The sequence below is a fragment of the Fukomys damarensis genome, unplaced genomic scaffold (genome assembly GCF_012274545.1).
Source record: "Fukomys damarensis isolate Sample0158 unplaced genomic scaffold, DMR_v1.0_HiC HiC_scaffold_24, whole genome shotgun sequence".
Taxonomy (NCBI): Eukaryota; Metazoa; Chordata; class Mammalia; order Rodentia; family Bathyergidae; genus Fukomys; species Fukomys damarensis.
In genome coordinates this window covers 8,491,238-8,514,708 of record NW_022900936.1, presented here as the reverse complement: position 1 = coordinate 8,514,708, position 23,471 = coordinate 8,491,238, and the positions used below count along the sequence as shown (strand labels likewise).

The 23,471-nt window shown below is 46.6% G+C and overlaps 1 protein-coding gene across 1 annotated transcript in view; it reads right to left on the bottom strand.

Annotated features, from left to right (window-relative positions):
* The window catches only part of Runx1 (RUNX family transcription factor 1), a 228,618-nt gene that overhangs the window by 48,178 nt on the left and 156,969 nt on the right, over positions 1 to 23,471 (bottom strand). The window contains 1 exon segment of the mRNA XM_010611298.3: positions 11,598 to 11,702. Coding sequence (XP_010609600.3) covers positions 11,598 to 11,702 — 105 coding nt within the window.

Below are 23,471 nucleotides of genomic sequence, written 5' to 3'. Positions count from 1 at the left end.
TTATTCTCTGGCTTGTTTTCTTTGGCTTCAGGTTAGTAGCACAGAATGAGTCAAACAGTATTAACTTTCAATAGGGAAGTGGTGTGGTCAACCAGAGCTGTTTGCGGCTAGATTGTGAAGATAGGTAGGGCAGGTAATGAAGAACAGCCCATAATACTGCTGGGGGCCCAGGAGGGAGGCGCCTCTCTCACAAAACGGCTCCAACAATTAAGTCAACACAACTCACACCATCTTTCTTTAGTTGGCTGAGGAATTAACACCGAGGTCTCTGACCGGCCAGCCTTGGGAAGTCGGCCATGTCAAGACTTGGACAATCGAGCACTTTGTGGGTTTAAGGATGTCTTTTTCTTTCTTTCTTTCTTTTAATGTTGCCAAAGTCATGGGCAATCTAGTTAGGATGAGTTCCCCTACTTCCAGCATGTCACTCTGTGTGGAGGTTTATTCCTCTTTTTCCCCAGCTTGGGGTATGAGGGGCTCCTCCCTCCCTCCCTCTTCTCCCTCATCCTCCTCTCCCCGCCCCTCCCCCCCTTCCCATCGTCCTCTGCGTCCTGATAGCCGGGCACCATAAACCACACAAGGCCGCAGCTCTTCTTCTCCAGGCCAGAAGATAATGCTTTCAAAGCACAAATGCTTCTATAAAACCAGTATCCTTTTTGAGTAGTGGAAAAATCCTTAAAAATAACCAATGCCTCCCTCCGCAGATGAGAAAACTGAGGTTTAAGAGGAAACGTGAGATGCTGAGCTGCAGGGAGGCATAGGTTGGGCCAGAACTCAGGCCTGAGCTCTCTGGCCGGTGTCCTTTCCACCAGGCCTGCCTCTTCCCTGCCTAGGACACAGGGTTTCTTTAAGTTCCACACAGCAGCAGCTCCTAGCACAGCCTAGCTCTCAAGACTGGGATTTCACTGGTTTCCAGTTCTTACTCCCCACACTGGGCTACCTATTTATTTTGAGCCTGGCTGCATCACCCAAGGAGTAGAAGGGATTTCTCTGATCTTGGCCCGGCTAGGCAGGCAGCCTGCAGGTCAGCAAATGAATCTGACAGCAAGCTGGGCCTTGGAAGAGTCTCACCCCCAAGCAGCTGCAGTTTTTGAAACTGGCAGCAGAGCTCAAGGGTGTAGCATTTCACCTCCCAAAACCCAGTCCAGAAATCTCAGGCAGCACCATATATAAAAAGCCATGGGGGGACAACGAGGCTGGAGGTCCCAGAAGGCTGCACTGTGATCTTTGTTCCCGGGCCTCTGGCTGTGTGCTTCGCAGAAACATGGAAAGAACACGGTATAATACAGTTCATGGAAAGAACATGGGATTATACAGTTGTAGGAGAAAAACTGTTTTTTGGTTTGGGGAAAGAAAAAATATATATTCAAATAAAACTCTACTCTCCACAGTTTGCCAAGGCCTCTTTCTTTGCTTTCCACATTTTTATAAGGTAAGTAGATGTGAGCAAAAGCTATAGTAAGATATTCTAATGGCACAAGGCAAAATTTCTGAAAGTGTGGATTCACAGTGCTGGCTGATTTAAATGTCTATTTCTGCACTGTGATTTTCTTCTTACCAGCCTTGAAGGACACAATAAAATGAAATCCATCTTCAAGAAACCAATCATTTTAATTAGTATCACTAAGATTTTTGTATAATATATGCAAAATGCAAATAGATTTTTTCTATTATCATTTTCATTTATTTAACTCATATTATATTTCTATTATCTAGAAGATGGATGGTTTAAAACACACCTTGATATACAGTATCTCAATTTATATAAAACAACCCTACATAGTGGACAGACTTGTATTATCATTATTATTTTAATCGTATAGCTGGCCCAGTGGAATCTTCTAGATGCTAAAAACCTTGGCAAGTCGTACACCAGCCTGCATGCTAAATTCTCAGTTTAAAATGGAACCGTGTTTTGATAAAGCCATCTAATTGTTCGAAAAAGCCCATTTCTCCTCCAAAGAACCTGGGCAATACAGCAAATGTGGTTGTGCTTCATGAGAAATGGATTTGTGGAAGCTGGTTCAGGGCTTCAGCATTTGGAGTTACTAATAGGTACACTGGAAGGAAAAGGAGAAAAAAGCCCTCATTGTGCTATATCCGGAGGGCCCAATATGCCAGTTTTTTTTTTTTCTTTCTTTCTTTTTTCTTTCTTTTCTAAAAACTTGGCAGAAGTTTTGGGCAGAATTCCACTTGTTTCCCTCTGTAAGGGTTGTCGAACAGTGGAAAGGGACCTCCTGCCTGTGTCACTGGTGTGTGCTTGAGTAATAAGAGATACCATTGAGGGAGACATCTGTGCCCAGCACTGGGCTATATCCTCAGTTGCATCATTGGCTCCGCACAAGAAATCCCCAACAGGGATGTGGTCTTCCTGGTTGTACACCTAAGGAGCAGAGTTTGGGGTGTGGGGATCTGTGTAGTCACCAAGGAGAGCCAATTTTGGCACTGGGGCCCTCAGCCCCCACCCCCACCCCCAGCCTGCCTCTTGGTCTATCTCATTTAATCATCACTTCCCTGCAAGATGCGTATCAGGGAGGCCACTCTACCCAGGATAAAACGGAAACACCCCACTGGTAAGTAGCAGGAATCAGCCCTGAAGCCAGGCCTGGCTCCAGTCTCCTGTCTCACTCCCTGCAGCTCCCTGTGGTCCTGTGGGCAATCCGACTCACCTCTGAAATACTGAGCCTTCCCCTGCAGACAATGTCAGGAAAAAGCAAAAGATGTCTCTGCATATTTCCCCTGATCTCCTTAAAATGAATGAATCAGAAATATCGCACAGCCACTCAGAGGTAATTAAAATTAAGGAGATAACAGGAATAAATCTAAGAGGGCCATAAACTTATACAGTACTTAAAACCCCACTTATTTCAAATATTTACTTTTTATATCAAATGACCAAAAGATGACTTCTCATCATGGTGGATGAAAATAAAAATGAAATCAAGCAAACAAATACAATATCAAATGCTCATCATTTCAGCACAGGAAAGCACACTCGAGTGCGCAATATCCTGGTAACAGAACAGGCTTTAGTCAATACGCACTTTAATGGAACCTGGGTACAGTTATGTGTGACTCACGGAAACGCCAAACTAAGCTATTGCCAGTAACTGACTTTCTAAGGGTCTAGGGACTCGGCAGATTAATTCTATTGCATTCCTTTTTCAAAAAGGCACACAGAAAAGAACTCTGTTTGGGATACTTAAATCCCCCCCAACCCCGCGGTGGCTTTCACCTATAGAGGAACATCTAGTATTTGCTACTGAGTAGAGTGAACTTTCTCAATGAGGGTACATAACTTCCATGGTGAAAAAGATCTTCCCATCCAACCAAATGCCAGTGTCTTGTGATACGTCTGATAGGACAGCTGTTAACATATAATAATTACACCTAATTCACTCCTCCTGTAATACCAACATTTCTTAGTTCACAGCCAAACAGCAAGCCTCCTTAAAAAATGGTTTTAAAAGAAAAGCATATGGAAAGAACGGAACTCAGAAACTGTAAATCAGCTCAGTTGAACTTGAACACAGATCCAGGAAGAGGGGGAGTAGGATTTACTTATGTGAGAGGAACTTCAGGCCATTTTTCTTTTTTCTTCTGTATTGGTGGAAGTGGTGGGCTTCTGAGAGACCCACTCTATCACCTTCCTATTCATGCCTTTGCCTGGTGCATGGCTTACAGAAAAAAACAAAAAAAGGAAACCTTTGGGAAAATGCACGGAAAGTTTCTATGAAATGAAAAATGGAAAGCGACTAAGGGGATGAAAATAACCAAAATCCACTTGAAAGCCGGGAGTCAGATGCATTGTAATGCGCAACTGAGGACTCAACCAACCTTGGATTGAACTTTAAAAAGCTTGAACAGACTCTTTCTCATCCTTATTCCTTAGAAAGTACATAGCATAACAGCTCTTGCATCACCACTACAGTGGCTCCTGTAAGTCATCGGGAGGTGATCGGAAGTATTTGATGACATGTGCGGGTTCTATGCAAACACTGTCACATTTGATATAGAGAATTTGACAATTTGCAGACTTTGGTATCTGTGAGGGATCCTAAAGCCACTTTCCTGAGGATCCCCAAGGATGCGCTACAAGAACTATGCTTTTTTCCTACAACAGTGAGGAAGAAACGCTGTTTCCGCTGTATCATGTATATATTAAAAAGCACCTAAATTAGATCTCAAGTACCAACTTTTGACCCTACCAAGACATGATTTTTCCCTGAGGGTTTTTTTGTTTTGTTTTGTTTTGTTTTTTTGAGACAGGGTCTCACTATGTAGTTGAGACTGACCTGGAACTCACTATGTAGCCCAGGCTGGTCTTGAACTCGTAGTGATCCTCCTGCCTCAGCCTCCTGAGTGCTGGGATTACAGGCATGCACCACCCTGCCCGGCTTCCCTGAGGCTTTTTTCACCAAGTGCAATGTGTGAAGGGAAGTCCGTTTCACCCTTTAGGGACTTAGGGACAGTGCCCAGAGTATTTCAAAGGCCCACACATATGCCAGAAAAAGAAGTTTTATTGAGTCTAAATCTAAAACAATTAAAAGAAAACAAAACAAAAAAAATCAAAATATATAAATGTTTAATTAAATGCCAAAAAAATGCAACACTGTGGCAACTTCGTGAATTTTTAAGTTTAAGCTTCACAGACCTTTTTTGTTTATGGAATTTTCTCATTTCCAAAAGGATTCCAAGATGAAACACAAATCATAGCTGACCTCTTCCAATCCTTGCCGTGTGCCAGGCAGGGTTCTGAGCAAGTTGCAGAGGCTGTGGCGTCAGGCTCCCAATCCCGTGACACTTGGACAGCCACTGTCCCTGCTTTACAAAGTTTTGCTGGGCCAGACACCCAAGCAGGCATTGGCATCCCAGAATCAGCTAGGGCAAACATGAGGACCCAACTGCTGGTCAAGATCCCATGTAGATGGCAGAGGAATCAAGGCCACAGGAAATTAAATGAGTTACTCATGGCCAGAGAATTTCAAAAACAAGTTACAGAGCCCTCTCAAAACTTTACAGCAAAAAATGATACCTAATGTGGAACCTGGGTGCTTGCGGATTTGTCCGCTGTGAGGCAGGGTGGCTTCACCCAGGAAGGAGGTTTGGAGGTTGTGGCCTGTGTAGGGCCCCACTTGTGGGGAACCTGCGGTTCTATCTTGCTGACAATATTTTGTTACCCCCTTTTGAGTGGGAACTAATTTAGAGATTATCTTGTCCCATTGCTTACTTCGACCCAAGAGGAAAATGAGGACTAAAGTACTTAAGATAATTACTGAGGTTCACACCCACAGGTCTGGTGGCGCCAGTGTGAAAAACCCATGTCCCTGAGTTCGGGATCCATAAATCTTTTTACACATTTTAAGATTAAGGAACGGAAGCCTAAATGCAGATGGGCATTTTCCCCCCTTTTAGTGTATCATATAATGAACTCTAACAAGTGCAATATGTTAGTTTTGGTCTTAGCTTCACTGCCACGGTATTCGCGATACTAACGCAGTTTTGCAATGATGTGCGTGGAAAAAGATAGTCAAAGCAATAGTTTCACTCCATGTTTCTTCTTCCCTCTCTCAGTGGTCTCCCTGAATTAGATTATTTCTTTGGGCTTTTACCCATACTTGAAAGGAATGCTGTTTTTTTCCCTTCCTATAAAAATGCAAACGCCCTCTAAGAATTCTTAGTGGCTTCTTGGTAGTTAGAGGATTCACTGGCCCCTCCCCAGCTTACTGGGAGTCATATCAAGTGGGTTATTGCTGCTTCCAAGGGCAGAAGCATGTGCCTTTCTGAGGAGTTTTCTCTCATTCCCATTTGTCTCCGGGATTCTTCCCAGACCTTAGCCTGATTTCAAGAGGCAGGGAAATCTCCTTGAACTACAAAAATAATAAACAGGAAGTGATTGTAAATTTTGTTGGAAATTCTTAGGCATGATTGCCATTAATACTTTAACAACTGCCTTTGTTTAAGTCTTCAGGTAGTTAGGGAGCTCAGCACAGAGGAAATTAAAGTACCAGCATGAAAGTCCCCCAGCATTTCCACCTTAGTTGGAAGTGCCTTTCAAAGTGGGGAGAGGGCAGGTGTAAGTCAGTCCACATCTTCCTCCTCTCTGACCCTGTCTCCTTCCTACTATGTATTCGGGTAAGAGAGGTGGAAGAATCATTACTGTGGGTCAAGATTTCACCTAGGAACAACCCACATCCAATCCGACATTTGAAATCTCCAAGGGAAGAGGGAATAGGTAGATCATAACTGATTATCCAGCAGCCGGGCTTGAAGTGATTCCCCAGGAGCAACGCGATTGAGGACTGGAAATCACCACCCTGAGATCACAGATCTATAAATCTATCTGATATTTCAACAACCAGTTGGGAGCAAAGAGGGACACACAGTTTCCCACGGAACCCTCTCCTAAAGGGGGACCCAGCCCAGAGGGCTGCCCTGGCGGTCACTTTTGTCACCTTACTCACCTGTCCTGCATGCCAGCGCAGGAGCCAGGGGTTTGTGTTGTGTGCCGCCCTCGGTTTAGGTCCCCACTGCTGCCAGGTCCCCAAGCAGACCATGGTGACAGGGAGAACCAACATCTGACAAGTGGGACCCTCTGGGCAATGCCTAGGTTAGGAACTTTCTGAGGGCTTCGCTCCAGCCGTGCCTGGAGGGAGACTGATTCCTTCCTGTCAGTGTAAAGGCTGTAGGCCTCTGCTTTCACAAAGAAAACCGTATGTGAACCACACCTGAACTGATAAACTCTCCTAGTCAAACAACAAACAAACAAACAAACAAAAAAACCAAACAGGAATTACCATAGGATGAAGCTCAAATACTAGCAGAGTTCTTAGAAACAGACATCGGTTGGAATCCACAGATTCCAACATCAGGACTTTCTAGTTTCAATTCTGGGTGACAGTGAGCAAGCCGCTCAATTTCTTTTTGTTTTAGTTTTTTAACTCATTCTTTCAAAGACTGCAGAAGCTAAGGTGCGCGAAGCACTTTCCATATTGGGCAATTAACATTTTCTAATGTTAGCTATTATTATTTTTAGGTATTTTTATTATCAAGAAAAAAGTAACTTTTCCAAAAAGAACTCTACTTAATCATAAGAATAATCCATAACCACTGTCATCCCACACATTTCTGACAACCTTGACTTTTAAGTTTTTTTTAAGTCCACTATCGCTCTAAGTTGACAGGTACTTTTCATTTGTTTCTTCATTTGAAATATACTTGCCACATATAAAGATCCCATTTCATTCATGTATATATAATAGTTTTGCTACTTTCTTTCAATGTCATAGAAGAAAACTATTATCTGTGGGGACATAATTTTGACAAAGTACTTAAAATAACAACTGCACACCACAAAGTATTAGTCCCTTTGGTTGACCCATTTTAACTATAACTCTCTCTCTCTCTCTCTCTCTGTCTCTATCTATCTCTATATATATAAAACTAGTAAACCAGAAGATTACCTACCACACTACAAAGGTGTAGAACTCTCCAGAGTTGTATCAAGGACTCCACCTTCCTGTCTACAAAGGCAAATCTCAAGAACTCAAGGAGAACATCACTAGGAAAGGACTCCTTTCCCCCAGGGCACAAGTTGCCCCAGGAAATAGCGAGTATTTGTTTTATTAACCTTTCTGAATTTCAATGAGATTTCTCAATGTTCCAGATGTAATGGGTGCCTGACCAGACAGGTAAGAGCTGCCTGAGCCAAGCCATCAGGCAGTACCCTCCCTACCTGTTCTCTCTCCAGCTTCCTCTCCGCAAAATATCCTCCCTTCTCCACCACACAGAGCCACGCTATGCCTTCAAATTATTTTAGGAAACACCTGTAGAGACTGTGCTTTGGTATTTCAGTATTATCACAGAGTCACCTAAATTAGACATAGATGGGCTAAGAGCTGGCCCGTTTTCATTAGCTCTCCAGAAATACAAGAACTACTACATGCAAGAGTTATTAAATAGCTTTTTAGGAAAATGCCTTTCACATTGTATCTTTCATGCTTAAACTGTCTTTCAATGCCTTAACAAGCTAAGTTACTAAGCGTTCTGCCTAATAACTGAAAACATCTTTTTGCTGCTTGCAAGAACCAACCTTGAACAGAGACTATCTTTGGACAGCTCTCTTTCTTTGTAATAAATTGAATGGTTCAACAAGTACTAATTTCTGTACTGGTCTGAGATACTTTTAAAAAACTCCCATGGAATATGAACAAAACAAATGTTGACTGTTAAGTGGCAGGTCAGTCGGTGCCAAAGAGCAAGTCATCATCTGACATGAAAGATACTTCACGCTCTTTGAAATGCACTTTTACTGTGGCTTCACTACTGAGGTCCATGAAAGAGGGGAGGGAACATCAATTTTTCCTACAGGCACAACCAGAAGGTGGAGTGAGGATTTTTTTTTTTTTTTTACTCTTAGTCCTTCCCTCAGGCGCCCGAACATCAGGCTGATGAAGAGAAGCAACCCCCGCCTCTGGTCTTTTGCACAAACACCTCCCACTAAACGCTCCACACCTGTGATGAGGGGCCACCATTTGCCCTTGCTGTGCTCAGAGCTGAGAGCAAGGTAAACAGTCACATAAGCCAACTCCTTGTCTCCAACATGAAGAAACCGAGGATACAGGTGAGAGGGGCGACAGGGGCGACAGGGCTTTATAGGAGGTGCGATGTAAGACAGTGAGCTGAGTGAAGAAACAAAGCAATGAAGGGACAAGCAGGAGGACAGGGCAGGATACCCTAGGGTGGGTGTCAGAAACTCTTCGTTCTGTTTCTGACTTCTCGCGTCCCCTCATCTCTCGGGGCTGCTTTTCCGTATCTTGAGCGCCTACCCTGATTGCTCTCTCAGATCCCTTTTAGCTCTCAGCGTCTTTCATTTCGGAAACAAAAGAACTCTGTGACGCTACTCAACTTGGCAACGCCAGAGCTATTTTGCCAAGGCTGCCCAGTGTTCACAGCGCCACCATCACAGAGGAGACCAGGAAGGTCTCTCGCACAGAGACTAACACCATTTGGTGCCCCGATCTGCATTTAGGGTCCCCTTACCACAGTGCTGGAAAGAGACAGAGGGCACAGCTCCACCGAAAAGAAGCCCCTACCTTGAATCCAGAGGTTCAGATAAGAAGGAACAAATGTGGAGAAAACTTAGTAGCAATGCCCCCCACCCCAGCTCCACAGGCAAGAGAAAAGTGAGCATGTCCTCAGTTGCCCCGGGGGCCTGTAAGCATTTGGCTTTTTTCTAGAAGTCTCTTGTGAAACATGAGACAATCTACCTGGGGCTATAAACACTTCTGTATATCACACTTCTCATTTCTGCACTTTTAATTTTTCCCTATACCCCAAATCCATTTGGCAGGAAAGACTCTCTGAAGCGAATCTCCTGGGTTTGTCAAAGGGCCTTTCTCCTAACAACTGGTTCTTTAAGTTGTAAAACAGCAGGGGCCTTGTACACTGTGTATCCAGGCAGCCCATTACAATCACCAAGACATATTTTTCCCTTCTGACTGCCTGTTCTTAAAAGTCAGAGCAGCCACCAATTTGTGTTTTGAGGCTCAACCACCTCGTCAGTTCCGTGAATGTTACAGGAAATGCTGGCAGTGAGGCCTTTTCTACACCTCAGAGAATAACGAAAGCGGAGGGTGAACTGGGTCCGCTGGTTTAAGATTCTTCCTCAGCCAGGCCAGCCTTTGAATTGTCCAAAGATGGCTGCTGTTACTGTTTGTAGAGTTAGGGATTGGACAGCCCCTGAGATGAGCCTTTCTCATCCTGCACACCAGCCTCCTTACACCTCACAACCACCTTGCCCTGAGCCTGAGGCTTGCCGTGACACATGCTCGCTTCCTCTCTCTGGTCCTCTGTGGAAAGATACAGCCCATTGGTATTGGTGTCATGTTTAACACAGGGCTGGTCTGTGCCTTTAGGTAGCCATTTCTACTCCGTTAACTGGGAAGTGCCGCGGTGCTGCCTGGGCTGTGCGACAATGATGTGGGCCCGTGTCTTTGGTCTGCTTTCCACATAGAAAGAGGATCATGGGTGTGGACAAGTGCTAGGCTTCCTGGAGTCTGAGCATAGCCAGAAAGCTTCAGTGGGCTTAATGAGAAAAGGCTGGAGGCTTCCAGGGAGAGAGAGGAGTCAGCCATGGAGCCCACCACTGAGCACAGCAAATGCAGGCAAGGGGACCCTGGTGGGCTTGGGGGCTCTCTCTGTGGGATCCACCCCTCAGGGGCACTGGGAAAGTGGCAGTAGAGAAGGGAATGGTTCTAAGGGATGATCCAGATGCAGGAGGTTTTGGTCAGGCCCGCAGTAAAGGGTGTTGCTCTAGCTGCCATGATCATGGACGGCTCTGTAGAGAGCTACATACCAAAGGGCTACCTTAGTACCCCTCCGCAACCACCACATTGAGAAGGTCATGTGGAGGGAGCTGGGCCCCAGAGGGCTACTGTAGAGCCCCACAGAACCACCATATTGAGAAGGTCACGTGGAGGGGACTGTGCTCATTTCCTGAGCTCATTCTTTATTTCCATAGCATCGTTTTATTTGATCTTCTAAGAAAGCTCTCATTATCATTATTTTGCAGAAGAGGAAACTGAGCTTCAGAGAGAGGCCTTGAAACTTGCTACAGCCTGAAGTACTCGTTTGGTCCCAAAGCCCTGACATTCTCTTTCCATTCTACCTGGTGTCCCCTGAATGGCAGCTTCTAGTGACTGTAGGAAGCCCCATTTTTTTCAATCCTCCAGACTCTGAGAAGAGAGGACTCTCATTTCCCACTTGGGACCTGGCATGGTTTGGAGACATGCGGGTGCTGGGCCCAGGCTGCAGGTGGCCCACAGACCCGGAACTGCAGGCCGGCGGCTCCTGAGCCAGGGTGTGGCTCTGGAAGGCAGTATTACTCTCATGTTTACTCAAAGATAGTCATTAAGTCACTGTGAAGACATCTTCTCTGCAGACTAAACAACCTCATTCCTTTTTTAAAAAGCTTTCCCCACAGGAGCTATTTTTTTGGGTCCCATCTTTCTATATTTACTGGTTTCCCCCAGGCACTCCTCTACCCCTCCATTCTCTATTTTAAACAATTCTGTAATTGGCTTTTTTCGGGGGGGGGCACTGGGGATCGAACTTGGGTCCTTGTGCTTGAAAGGCAGGTGGCAGAACCACTGAGCTAAATCCCTGGCCTGTAACGGGCTTTTGATCTGTACCACAGAAAGAAAAGGAACATATTCATAGTTTTCATCTCCAGCCTTAACAAATTAATAAAGAGCTAGCACGGATGGTAATCAGCCCCCTGTAGTGCACTCGAATCCTCAGGCCTCTTTGGGCCGATCTTGTACTTGACCAATGTCCATTCCCTGTTTGTTTCTAACCCTGTTGAACTTTTCTGTGTATTTCAGTGATGACTCCTTGGTCTCACCCAGTCCCCAAACAGTTCTAACATGCACACGAGTCAGGCTTATTTCCAGGGACCCCTAAGGGGATGTTCAAAAAGAGCCCAGTGCCCAGAGACACCTTTGAGGAGTAAGAGCGTTGACAACAAACTTCCTTCTCCCTGTAGGGATCTGAAATCCCTCCCACTTCCCCCCAGGAAGAGGTTTCAAGGGGCCACTTACTCCGGGGTTCTCGGGGTCCATCCACTGTGATTTTGATGGCTCTGTGGTAGGTAGCAACTTGAGGAGGGTTTGTGAAGACGGTGATGGTCAGAGTGAAGCTTTTGCCTGTTGGGACACAAAACAGAGCAAAAATGAAGGAGGGGAATCTATCTGCTGGGTGACTGATCATTACTTTACGCTCTCCACCTCTCAAACCGGGAAGGAGACAGGACTTCAGCACACGTGACCGGTGTCCCATTCCTGCCTTGAGTGTGGCTTTGCTAACATTCTGGAATGCACACCTCTGCTATTTCGCCAGGTAGGACACTTCTCAACTCGTAAATCTGCCTCAGTCATCAACAAACAACAGGATCAAGAGAGACTTGAACTGATTTTCTTTCAAGTCACGACTCCAGGGAATCCTGCGAGTCAGACTGGTAGCCACTCACTCCCAGGCCCTCGTCTTTACCCCTCTGCCCATATCATCCTCCCCAGTTATTTTGTACAATCAGGGCAAGGAGGAACGACGAGGCCATGCCCATCTTTTTCCTCTCTAATATTGTTTATACTTCTGAGGCATAGAAAACTTAGAATTTCAAAGTTTGAAGATTTGCTAAATTAGAGTGATTGTCTCTGTGTTTAAAAAAAATACTAATTGCTGGTTGATTTTAAATATTATTTACAAATTCCAGTTGTTATGAGAGGCATTCATAATTGGCCAGAATGACTTCTGGTCAATAAATAGACTTAAGGATATGTAACTTATAGACTGAGATTTAACCAGTGCTGTTAATAGAAACATGTACCTAGGTCTCCATGTAAATATTTTACAGATACTTATGAAAGGCAAGCTCGTCTTTATTGCCTTAGTTTGCTCATTTCAATGCATTTCTTCTTGACCAAGCGGCACTGAGGATGGATGCTGGCTAACTGGCCTTTAGCAAGTCCCTAGATCTAGACCTCCCTGTGCTTCTGGGTCCTTGCCTGGAGGATGGATATATGCATCCCTACCTTACAGACTTTTGGTGGAGATGAAATGAACTAAGATGAGTGAAACCACTAGAATACCACCTGGTATTCAAGGTGCGTGTGGGTGTTCATGCACTAGGTCTCTTCTCTTTTCTCAGAGTTCTATAATGGAATCATAATGTTTGACTAAGCATGCCCTTAAATCCTGTATCTATATAGTTTTTAAGCAACACAAGTTCTTCTCTTAATCAGGTGATATGAAATAAAATCCAAAATAAATAAAAGAAAACAAACCATTGCCCATCCACTCTTATCTGCTCCAAAAAATCACTTAGTATTTTAAAACTCCACTTTCTCCTCCTTTACCCAGATAGAAAGAACAGAATATTTTCCATTGTCAGGCATGTTTTAATACAAAGGAAGGCTACAGAGAAATGTTCAATGAAACTGTAATCTTTGACCACAGCAAACCAAAGATTCCTGACCATGCAAACCTTCCACCAAACAACCCCCAAGGATTTGTACTCCATCTCTTAAAGTCTGTGATGAAAGGAACAGAAAGTGACTACCGGAGGACAAGGCTGCCTTGCCCGGCGTGGCACTGTACTCAAAGTCTCAAATGATCTGTCTGAGGGAACATGTGAGGATGTTTTCTGGGCAGTGGTGGTCCATGACGCATGGGGAGGCCCCATGTCTGAAAGTCTTCTGATCCTGGAAGAATCCAGCTGGACTTTATGGGTCTGCCATCTCTAGACCAGGGAATACTCACGAGGGGCTCTGTCCCTGACACAGAGCTGGGATGGAAGGCTGGGCAGAAGAGGCTTAGCTTGGCCCTCCAGGGAGGGAACCCAGTTAGCTGCCCATCGCTGTGGTCAGTCTGGCTTTCTAACCACAGGTCACGGGGTGACGGCAGCCATAGCCCTGGAGCAGCCGTATCCATGTGGCCAAACGCTGGTAAAGGAACATTCCCAGGGGCTCATGACCATCCAGCCCTCTCATGCAAGAATTGTGCCTTGATCATCACAACTGAATCCTGGAGCTGACTTCTAGAATCTTTTCTCCCTGGTAAGGCCCTGCCACTACCACACTGCTTCTCCCTCCTCCTAGCCTTGTTGGTCTGGATGGGCTTTGTACCGGTCTAGGCCTAACATCTCTGAAGGCAGACGTCACGTTCTACATCCCGAAGTGTCCCTCACACACGTGGGAAAAGAGGACAGCAGGAGGGGACTCCAGGGTGGAAGAAGCTTCGAATGGAAAACATAAAGTACCTAAGGACACTAGCACTGGACAGTGGCACTGCCCAGTCCTCACAAGGCCCAGGGTGTATACAAGCATGCGTGTGCATGTGTGTGTGCACAGAGGTGTGTATATTTGTGCATGCATGTGTTTGTGTATTTGGGTAAGCATGTGTATGTGGGTGGGAAGAGACAGAGAGCAACCATAGGTTCCTCCAGCAACATGGGCTGGATTCTGGTACAAAAAGTTTCACCTCCCTGGGCCTCAATTTGCCAATCTGCACAAGGAGGAGGTTGGAAGGATGGCTCCCGGGTCACTGGCAAGCCTGGGGCTGTATCTTCTCTGGGTGCCTGAGGGCTTCCTCTGCAAATCTGTATTAATTTCTTGTGGCTGCCAGAGAGTGGCTTCATCAGCAGATATTTACTCTCATAGTCCTGGAGACCACAAGTCTGGAATCGAAGTGCAGGCCAAAATGCGCTCCTTCGGCGAGTGGGGAGGGTCTTTCCTGCCTCTTTGCGGGCCCTGGCATCGCATGCAGTCCTTGGCACCCTATAGCCTGCTGTAACCCGTCTCTTCCTACTTTGTGTCCCCTCCTCCTAAGAGCCAGTCATGGATCCAAATCCAGTAGGACCTTGCCTTAATTATACTGTGAAGTTGCTCTTCCTAAGTTAAGAGTCTATTCTGAGACTCTAGATGGACTTGGACTTTAAAGGGACAATTTTCCACCCAGGACAAACATAAAACTTCCTAAGAATCCCAGTCAACACATAGCAAGTGTGTTTTACCTTCTGAAACAGTTCTGCCCCTGTGGTGTTTCTCCTACAGCTGTCCTATCCACAATTTCCGAAATGATAGCCACAGATGTTTGTGTTCCTAATACTGGTATTTCGAGGCCTCTATAGAACTTACAGCTTTTCAAACACTTTCTTATGTACTCTCTCATTTGTTTTTCACAACAATCTCAGGAAATAAACAGCACTGATTTCATGGTTTTTAGTAAGTGGCAAAGCCAAGACCCTGAGAGGTTAAGTAATTGTCTCAAAGTCACACAGTGCATGCGTACATCAGGATTCCAATCTCTGAGCTTTACAGTCACCCATCTTTGCATTATTAGTACTAGAGTCCTCCTATCTCTACATGCGAATTGTGGCACTAGCAGCAGGAATCCAAACTCATGATACTTTAGCCGCTCTCGGACACTGTGCCCCGAAAGTGAAAACTGCCCTGGTGACTCTAATGTGTACAAACTGTCTTTGACAGCTGTGAACCTGGGTTAAAGTTCAAAAGCAGTTCCTTCCTGGGCTGAATTTGGGCTCTGGCAACTGAACACTCATGACATCCCCTTGGTTAACCACAGGCTAGCCTGCTTGCGGAGAAACTCAGTCCAAGTGAATATTTGCAAAATCATTGCTCATCATCATAATTTTTATTATTTTACACTCATCATTTTAGGTGTAGTCACAGGAGTTTCCAAAACACCGCAGCCAAAGCTACCACATAGGGCTTTTCCATCTCACTACCAGGGTCACTGTAGGGGAGCTGACCTGGTTGTATCCCTCGCAATGCGTTCTGCCTACAACTCCAGCTCACAGACCTCTGTCTATTATCTTGTAGACCGAAATAATATTCTTTCCTTTTCCCACCAGGCTTCCTTCTTCCAGCCAGACCTGGCACCAACCCTGACCACAGGTTGCAGGTAGCCACCAGGCGTGTCTGGTGAGTGCTCTGCCCTCCACCCACCCATCACAGCCCTGCTTAGCCAGCACCTGCAGAAATTAGGGCTGTGCCCCGGAGCACACATGTCATTAACCAGATTTGCTCATTAAAATGACCTGTGGGCCTGGTATTTTAAGTACGTGGGTGTGGAAAGTGAAAGACTCTCAAGTGTTTTTCTCAGCGAGCTGCAGTCGGAAGAGCAAGCAAGGCATCAGAGGCAGGCATGGAGAACAGGTCGGCTGAACAGCCACAGCCCCATCAGCTCTGTAGGGCCAGACGCAGGCGCCAAGGGGCTGGACCGCCCCGTGAGAGTTCACATTCATGGACGCGGCCTGGCTGGAGTCCCTGTCCTCCTGGAAGTACCCGCTGGCCGTGGCTCAGGAGACCGGCAGAGGCTCAGATAGGGCACCAGTGACCCCACGGCTGCCCCATGGGTACCTCTGAGAGGTGTCAGCTCTTGGCTGAAGGGGGACAGTGGGGTCACAAGTGCCCTGCAGGAGGAGTTGCAACAGCAGTCGCTGGGAAATGAGGAGCACTGCGGCCTTCTGCAGACACACAGAAACCTGGCCAAAAGCTATCTGTGAAATGGATGGCCATAATGGGCCTCCCAGCTGATGGCCTTATTATGCAGGTAAAATGAAATAGAAAAGCAAAGAATCAAGCAAGCTTTTAGTAAATATCCGTGAAAGCATAAAGACACAACGAACGTGATTCCGTGAAGACCAGAGAGCTGTGTGCGTGCAAGGTTCCGGGAGGAGGAGCAGGGAGGAAGTGGCAGGGGATGTCGGATGGTGGGAAGTTTGTGCGTGTGTGCACACGGGGGTTTGCATGTGCGTGCACGTACATGCAAGGTAGCAGGTGACAGAGCTGCTACGAGGCCCAAGTTCAACTCGAACTTCAAATTCACTTCTGCCTCGCCAGCTGGTAACCATTGCAAGGCACGACGGTGACAGGCTGATCCGCTGGATAAACAAGCCAGGCCACAGCAGCATGTGTCATCTCCCTTGACGCCAGTGTGTCCATCTAAAGCCAGGACGAAGTACAACTGCTTTATTTAGTCAGGAAGAAGGTCACGGGGTGAGCCTTCCCGGACACCTGCTGCCGTGGCACACTCTCCAAGGCCAGGCGGGTCGGGGCTGGAGAGAGACTGACAGCCACCTTGCTGCTGGTGGACCCCGCAGTTCCACATGGCCCCGCACCCTCTATTCCTTGCCACACGTTGGAAATGGTTGAACCTCTGGACTGCTGCGAATGTCTACACTGCTCCCCAAAAGGCCTGGGTAGGGAGACCTACGAAGTAGAAAGACAATGGGCTCCAAAGCTTGGTTGGTGGGCAGATGGGCCTCTGTGACAGCTTCTAAGTGGCTCTGTGATTGTCACTGTCCTCGGTGTGGGTTTGATCTGTGAATCATCTTCTTTTGGGAGCAGTTTCAGGGGATGTGAAACTTGTCCTCTGTCATGCAAAGGAAGGCTGCACGCAAAGGATCCCTCTGCTCTGGGGGGTCACATTCAAGAAGCTCAGTTGCAACATTTTTTTTAATGCACTTGTGTATCAGCAGGAAAGCTGGTTGTAAACACAAACTTTAAACACCCAGGAGAGAAGGAAGGAAAAATAAAAGGAAAGAACAAAACAAAACAGCCTTCAGCTTTTGAAAACCAAGAGAGCCAAGGAGGTCTCAAAGTCTGCTCTTTACAAATTCAGGAAATCCCCAAAGACTCTGAAAGTTTGCAGGAAGATTTCTCCTTGGCCTCTAGATTACTTTGGGTCTAAGTTTGATCACAGACAAAACTATTAAAATGAATGCACCTTTACATCTGCAGCAATCTGAATTTGGAGTATTTTTTTCAGAACGTACTTTCAATTTTGGTTTCTCATTTTTCCACTGGCACAATCTTAACAGTTGAAACTGATGCTTCCACTCCTCTTGCATTTCTTTACCCAGATACCACTCGTTTCAACAGTGGAGCTGTATAATTAATTTATTTGGGGGATTTTAGAACAGAGTATAAATCCCTCGACAAATGGCATTTGTATGGAACAGGGAGTCATTTGAAAAATAGCTGCTTAATTTGGAAAAAAACTGACGCTGTGATAAAGTAAGTTTCTGGAAAAGTTCTTTGGAAATGAGTTGCAGGTAAGGATTGCATTTGATGCATCTTTGTATCTTTGATTCCGAGGTTAAAAAAAAAAAAAGTCTGATGAATTCTGTAATTGCTCTATCAACATTTGGTTTGACAGCTGGGTTTGCATGACATCTAATTCCACTTAGCCCGGCTTTTTTTTGTTTTGTTTTGTTTTCCCAAGGCAGTGAAGTGCTCAGCCCTACAAAAGAACCAGGGGAGAAAAATCTTTTCCTTCACAATGAATTCATTGCGGCCTCTGTGACTGCATCTGAGGTTTCCTATTCAGAGGATTCAACTGACCACAGATCAAAAATATTCAGGAAAAAAAAGATGCATCAGAACTAACAACGCACAGATTTCTTTCCTTGGGACTATTCTCTAAACAATACAGTAGCACAACAATTTACATACCATTTTCACTGTTTTAGGCATTGTGAATACCTAGAGATGATTTTTAAAGAGGGTGAGAGAGAAGGATATGCACAGTTCTAGTCAAATACAATGTCACTTTATGTAAGGGCCTGCAGCATCTGCAGATTTGGGTATCTGCAGCCGGTTATGGAACCGGAACCACCCTCTCTTCGACAGTGAGGGACGACACATGAGCTAACCCCCGAACACCATCAAGTGTGCTTTCACATTGCCTCTCCCCCAATTCCATCCTTTTCAATCTTCCGAATTCTATTGTGTTGTAGTCCCCAAGGGTCTCAGCTGAGTAAGCCGGCTCTGGCCCAAATGTGTCCAAGATGCTGAATTCTCAGCCCTCTAGGCCAGCGCCACACCTGTCACTCTGTCCCTCCATCTGGGATAGCTCACTGGTTGGCACACCCACATTCCCCAGGCCCTGCACACCCAACAGGTGGTGTAGTCCAGCCAAGGGCCACATGGGGCAGGTGGCCCAAGCAGCCGCCTGGGACTGGCTGACCCCTCTCTTGCATGTGCCCACAGCCTGGAACCCACATTGCACCCAGCTGTGCAGGGAGCCCTACGCCTGGGCATTCAGAAGGGAAGGCAGTCTCTGTCCTTGGTTCCTGCACACCAGGCTCCTGACTCTCTGCTGCAGGCAGAAGGAGAGGCAGGTGGGCCAACAGGGAGGAGGGAAGAGAAGGAAGCTTGAGGTCTGCTTGAGGTGGCAGCTGATTGCTCAGGAGGGTGACCCTTTTCCCAATGGGGTCTGAGGCTGCCTGTGAGGAGAAATAAGCTCTCAGTCTCTGGATTGGCCTCGAAGCACCCCAGCACTCTCCAAATGTCCTTTCCCTTCCTCACCTGCCATCTACATGTCCTTATAATACAGGTATCTGGTGACAGCACCTCACGGTTTAAAACCTGCCAATGCTTCTCTATGGCAGTGAGCCCAAATCTCCAGTGAGGATTTCCCAGCCTGGCCCTCTCCAAGCCCTCTGGAGTGGCCTCTAGAGAGTCCTTTGGCTCTTCCTCTCCACTCCGCCTTCTCTGCTGGATGCCCCCACCTGGGCAGCTTCCCTGTCCACGCAGGACTCTGCAGAGATGACGATTTGGGGAGACCCTGTGCCCCTTTAACAGGTTAAACAGTATGCACCTCACCCACCCTTTGCCACAATGCTGTGCACTCAGAGCAGCCCTCCCCCAGCCCCCCAAGGGTGTGACTTTTCTCCACAGCTGACCTTTGCACCTCCGATGCTAGTCCAGCACCTGCACACCATAGACGCACGGTGTATACAGAACGGATGAACGGCTGAATGAAATGCCTTCAGTAAGTGACCTCAGGGGACAACCGTTAGGACAGAAGAGGAACAGACATACAGTCAGTGCTCAGCAAGGGTTTGTGATTACGTTATTACCAGGCCTGCATTCATTCGTGCTCCTCCTATGTCTCAGGCACTTTCATTTAATGAGGTCCTTCGTAGGAGCAATAGAGGGATAGAAATTGCTTGCTATGAAGGAACAGATAGCGGAAAATGCGTCCTTCCTAACTTTCAGATTCAAGGAGACATGTCGGAGCAGCCGGCTCTCTTCCCTTCTCCCTCGGCACTTCTCAGTGCAGAAGGAAGAATAACATCAAGGTGGTTTGCACCTCTCTTTCCTAAATCTTAATACATACACATCATCTCAATTTAGCATCTGATACAGAAGGGGATACGGAGGCCTGCACATCTCAGGGGGTCCTGCAAGTGTGTCCACTTTTCACGTGACATCATGCTACTTTCTGAAGAGCCACAGACTCTTCCCAAATAGATGCATGTGTTTCTAAGGGGTGCTAATGAATTGGAGGTATCTTAAGGGAGACACAATGACATTAATGCAATCTATGGCCCAGGGGTTTGCCCGGAATGCAAGATAATAAGACAGTAAGATACCTCTTGAAATGCTAACCAGCTCTGATTTGTATGTGGCCACCAGAGAGAAATGTGTGCAGACATTCACTTGCAATCTACGAAAAGGCTGTGATACAACCTTGTCAAAACCTTAGGCTTCCGGTAAAGCAGCCAAGATACCTGCGATCCAGTCCAAGGCAGCCACAGCAGCACTACCATAAAACTCCCTGAACCTGGGTGGAGGCAGCTGTGGCCACTCAGGAAGAATGCGAGGCTGCTGGGTGCCAGCCTGCACAGCCCAGCCACAGAACAAAGGGATTATTCTGCCTCATTGTTCCAATGCAGTGTTTATTGTGAAAATACGATCGGGTATGAATCATAAATATTTGCATGCCATTAGTGTTTGGGACAAAAGAGCTGGAAAGGCTAAGTGGGGAGAACTTCTTTTCCCATGAAAAACAGTGAGTGCTTCAAATTACAGTACATATTTAATTTCATCTCGGCCATCGCTAATCTGACATCTCAGTGCCTGTTTCATATAACCCTTTCGGGACCTCAGAACTTTGTGGGCTGATGTTTCCGCCTGCCTGGGAAACTTAACCACTTGAACCAAGGAAAGCCAGGCCCTGACTGATGGTGCTGCTGGTTGCTGTTGTTGGAGTGGACAAGTCACCACTGTCTATTCCACAGTTACTGTCACCTGCAGAGATTTTATGAAGGAAAGAATAACCCTCAACCTGTATCTTATCTCAGGTAATCAACCCTCATTGTACCTCCACCCCTGGAGGAGGAGGGCAGAATCTGGCCCTGACAGGTCAAGTGACTCGTTCAAGGACACATACCTCTGGTTCTCAATCAAGAGCAACCCTGCCCCCACGGCCGGCAGACACTTACGTTTGTCCCAACTGGGAGGACTGGTATCTCTGTTTCTGGACAGAGGCCAGAGATGCTGTTGAACATTCAGCAATGCACAGGACACCCCTCTTTTGCAAACAAGCAGCAGCCCTGGCTGGGGCTGGTGTCAAGTTGGTGCTTGTAATCTCCGTTCTCTGGGAAGATGAGGTAGGAGGATCGAACATTTGAGCCCAGCCTGGACAATTAGTGACTTAGGAAATGAGAAAAGTCCATGCACTAATCAGAAGGCTCCAGAGGAAAAACGGTCCTGCAACAGTTTCCATGTGCTCACATTCAGTGACACAGACGTGGCTGCTGGCCGTGGATATCATACACTTCCCTAGGTAAGATCTGGATCTTTCCTTTTTGGAAAATAAAATTCTTGGTAGTCCCCCTGCTGGGGGCTTCAGGACACATCCTCATTTCTTTTCCACGGTGCTTGGGTCTCAGTGACCACAGCCCTGTTGCATCACATGCCACAGCTGTTTCGGCACTTTTCCCGACACCCTTCTCTCCCAAGCACGTCCACAGTAACGTGTGAGCTCCACGCAGCCCTGGCTCAGAGGCTACGGGAGCTCTTATTTCAACACTTAACTCTTACTGTCAGGAATGGCTTCACTCAGAACTGGCCTCCTCTACGCCTACTCTGGGAGCTGCGGCTGTCCGATGGCGAGACTTAAGAAGTGAGGAGTAAGGGTCTCCACTTGCAGTTAAAACAAGCAGGGAACCACAGAAAACAGACATCGCCAGACTTAAGAAATTCAGCCCCCAGCAGAAGAACCTAGTGGAGTCGTTTTTCAGACCTTTGTTTTCAAACCTTCTTTCCTGAATCTCAGAATGAAAAATAAGTGGCAGCAAAATGGACTCACTGGGACATTTGTTGGAAGCTCCCAGAAGCACCCAGCCACCCGCCATGAGCTCTGCCTGTGCTCTCAATCCCGAGCTGTCCTCGGAGTTGGCCTGGCAAGTAGACTATGGTCCCCTCTCCCCTCTCTGATGCACTGCTCTGAGGAAGGAGCCCTGTTTGGGGTCTAAAATGTGACACATACCAGGACATTGCTTTTTAAAACGTGGGTGGACACTGCCTATCACGTCCACTCACGCGTTCCCAGATGGGTGGGTCTGGGAAGGAAGAACTCCCCGCAGAGTACCCAGAAAAGTTTTTGAATTTTATTTGTGTGTGTGTGTGTGTGTGTGTGTGTGTGTGTGTGTGTGAATTTTGTGAGCAGGTGGACAGCATTAGGAAGGAAGGTGTACGGGGGATGTTTAACAATTTATGACTGTGATGGATGGCACTAGATCAGGACTTCTTACTTCAGTGTGAGTGAGGTTTTGTAGGGGAGATCGTCCTGCACACAGTACACTCTTTGGCAGGCCCCGGCCTCTCTCACTGGATACCAGAACACTCCCCCACCTCATATGTAACAGCTAAAAATGTCTGTGGATATCATCAAGAGTCTTCTAGGGGTCAAAAGTCATCCCCAGCTGGGAGCCACTGAGTGAGAGTTTCATCAAAATTGATAAGTGGAAAGAGATAAGATAACAGCGATGATCGGCCCTGGGTTTCTAAAAGAGCGATGAAGGCAGAACATTTACTGTAGGTTCTAGAGACATCACTTAAAGAGGCAGACAAAACCTTACGAAAGACAACAGTTCAGCTAGATCCTTATTAAAGATGGATGGGTGATAGATGATTAATACTGTCTATACTTCCTACAATGCTTTCAAATGGGGAAAAAAAAAATATCGGTAAAGATTCCAAACCAGTGCCTTGGGCCAACTGGAATGTTTCTACCTCCAAACCAGCCTATCCCTCCAGCTTTATCTGCCAAGATCTGATAAGCACAAGATGACCTGTGCTCAGGCTGCCCATATATCTCAGCATCACCTCTGTTTGCATAAAGTGAATCAATTAGGGCCACACACCTCCCCCCCCCAGGCCAGACGCCGGTTCAAGGGAGCCAGGAACCACGTGGGTCAGGTGAAAGGGGCAGGTTCTGGAGAAAGTCTTACATCTCAGGGTACGAGCAGGGAGTAATGGAGGTTGAAAAATAAAGAGGGACTCTACGTCCATCTTCCTTGAGAAAGCAGCTGAAGTTCCTTGGCATGGAGGAAACCAGAGAAAAGTGCATTTTGAGTCTAGTACCCAAACATAGGAGATTGATGGATTCTTTAGAGCACACAACTGTCTAACACCCTCGCTGGAGAAAGTCTGGCGAAAGTGGATGGAGTTTCCCAATGGCCTGCACTGCCCAGTATAGGCTAACAAGGGCCAGGCAAACGCTTCGACCCCAAATCAGTCCAGTGGCAACTGAATGCCGCCATTAAATGTGCACTCAACACAGAACGAAATACACCTCTGTGAAACACTGACTCACCAGGGACGGGTAAGCATGGGGTGAAACCACTGACTGGGTGTAAACATAACCACAGAGTCTGCCACCCCACAACCCCGGTGCCTGCCCGGGATCTGACAGATCCCGCACATCCCACTGTGTGCATGAGCAGCTCGTTTAAACCCACATTGCTTACTTACTAATTTCTGTTAATTGCTTTATTTGGGCTTTGGAGAGATGTTATTAGCATGGTTTTAGTACTCAAAGACACTGTGGACCAAAAAAATCTCTCAATGAAAATATGGACACACACACAAATGTGCATA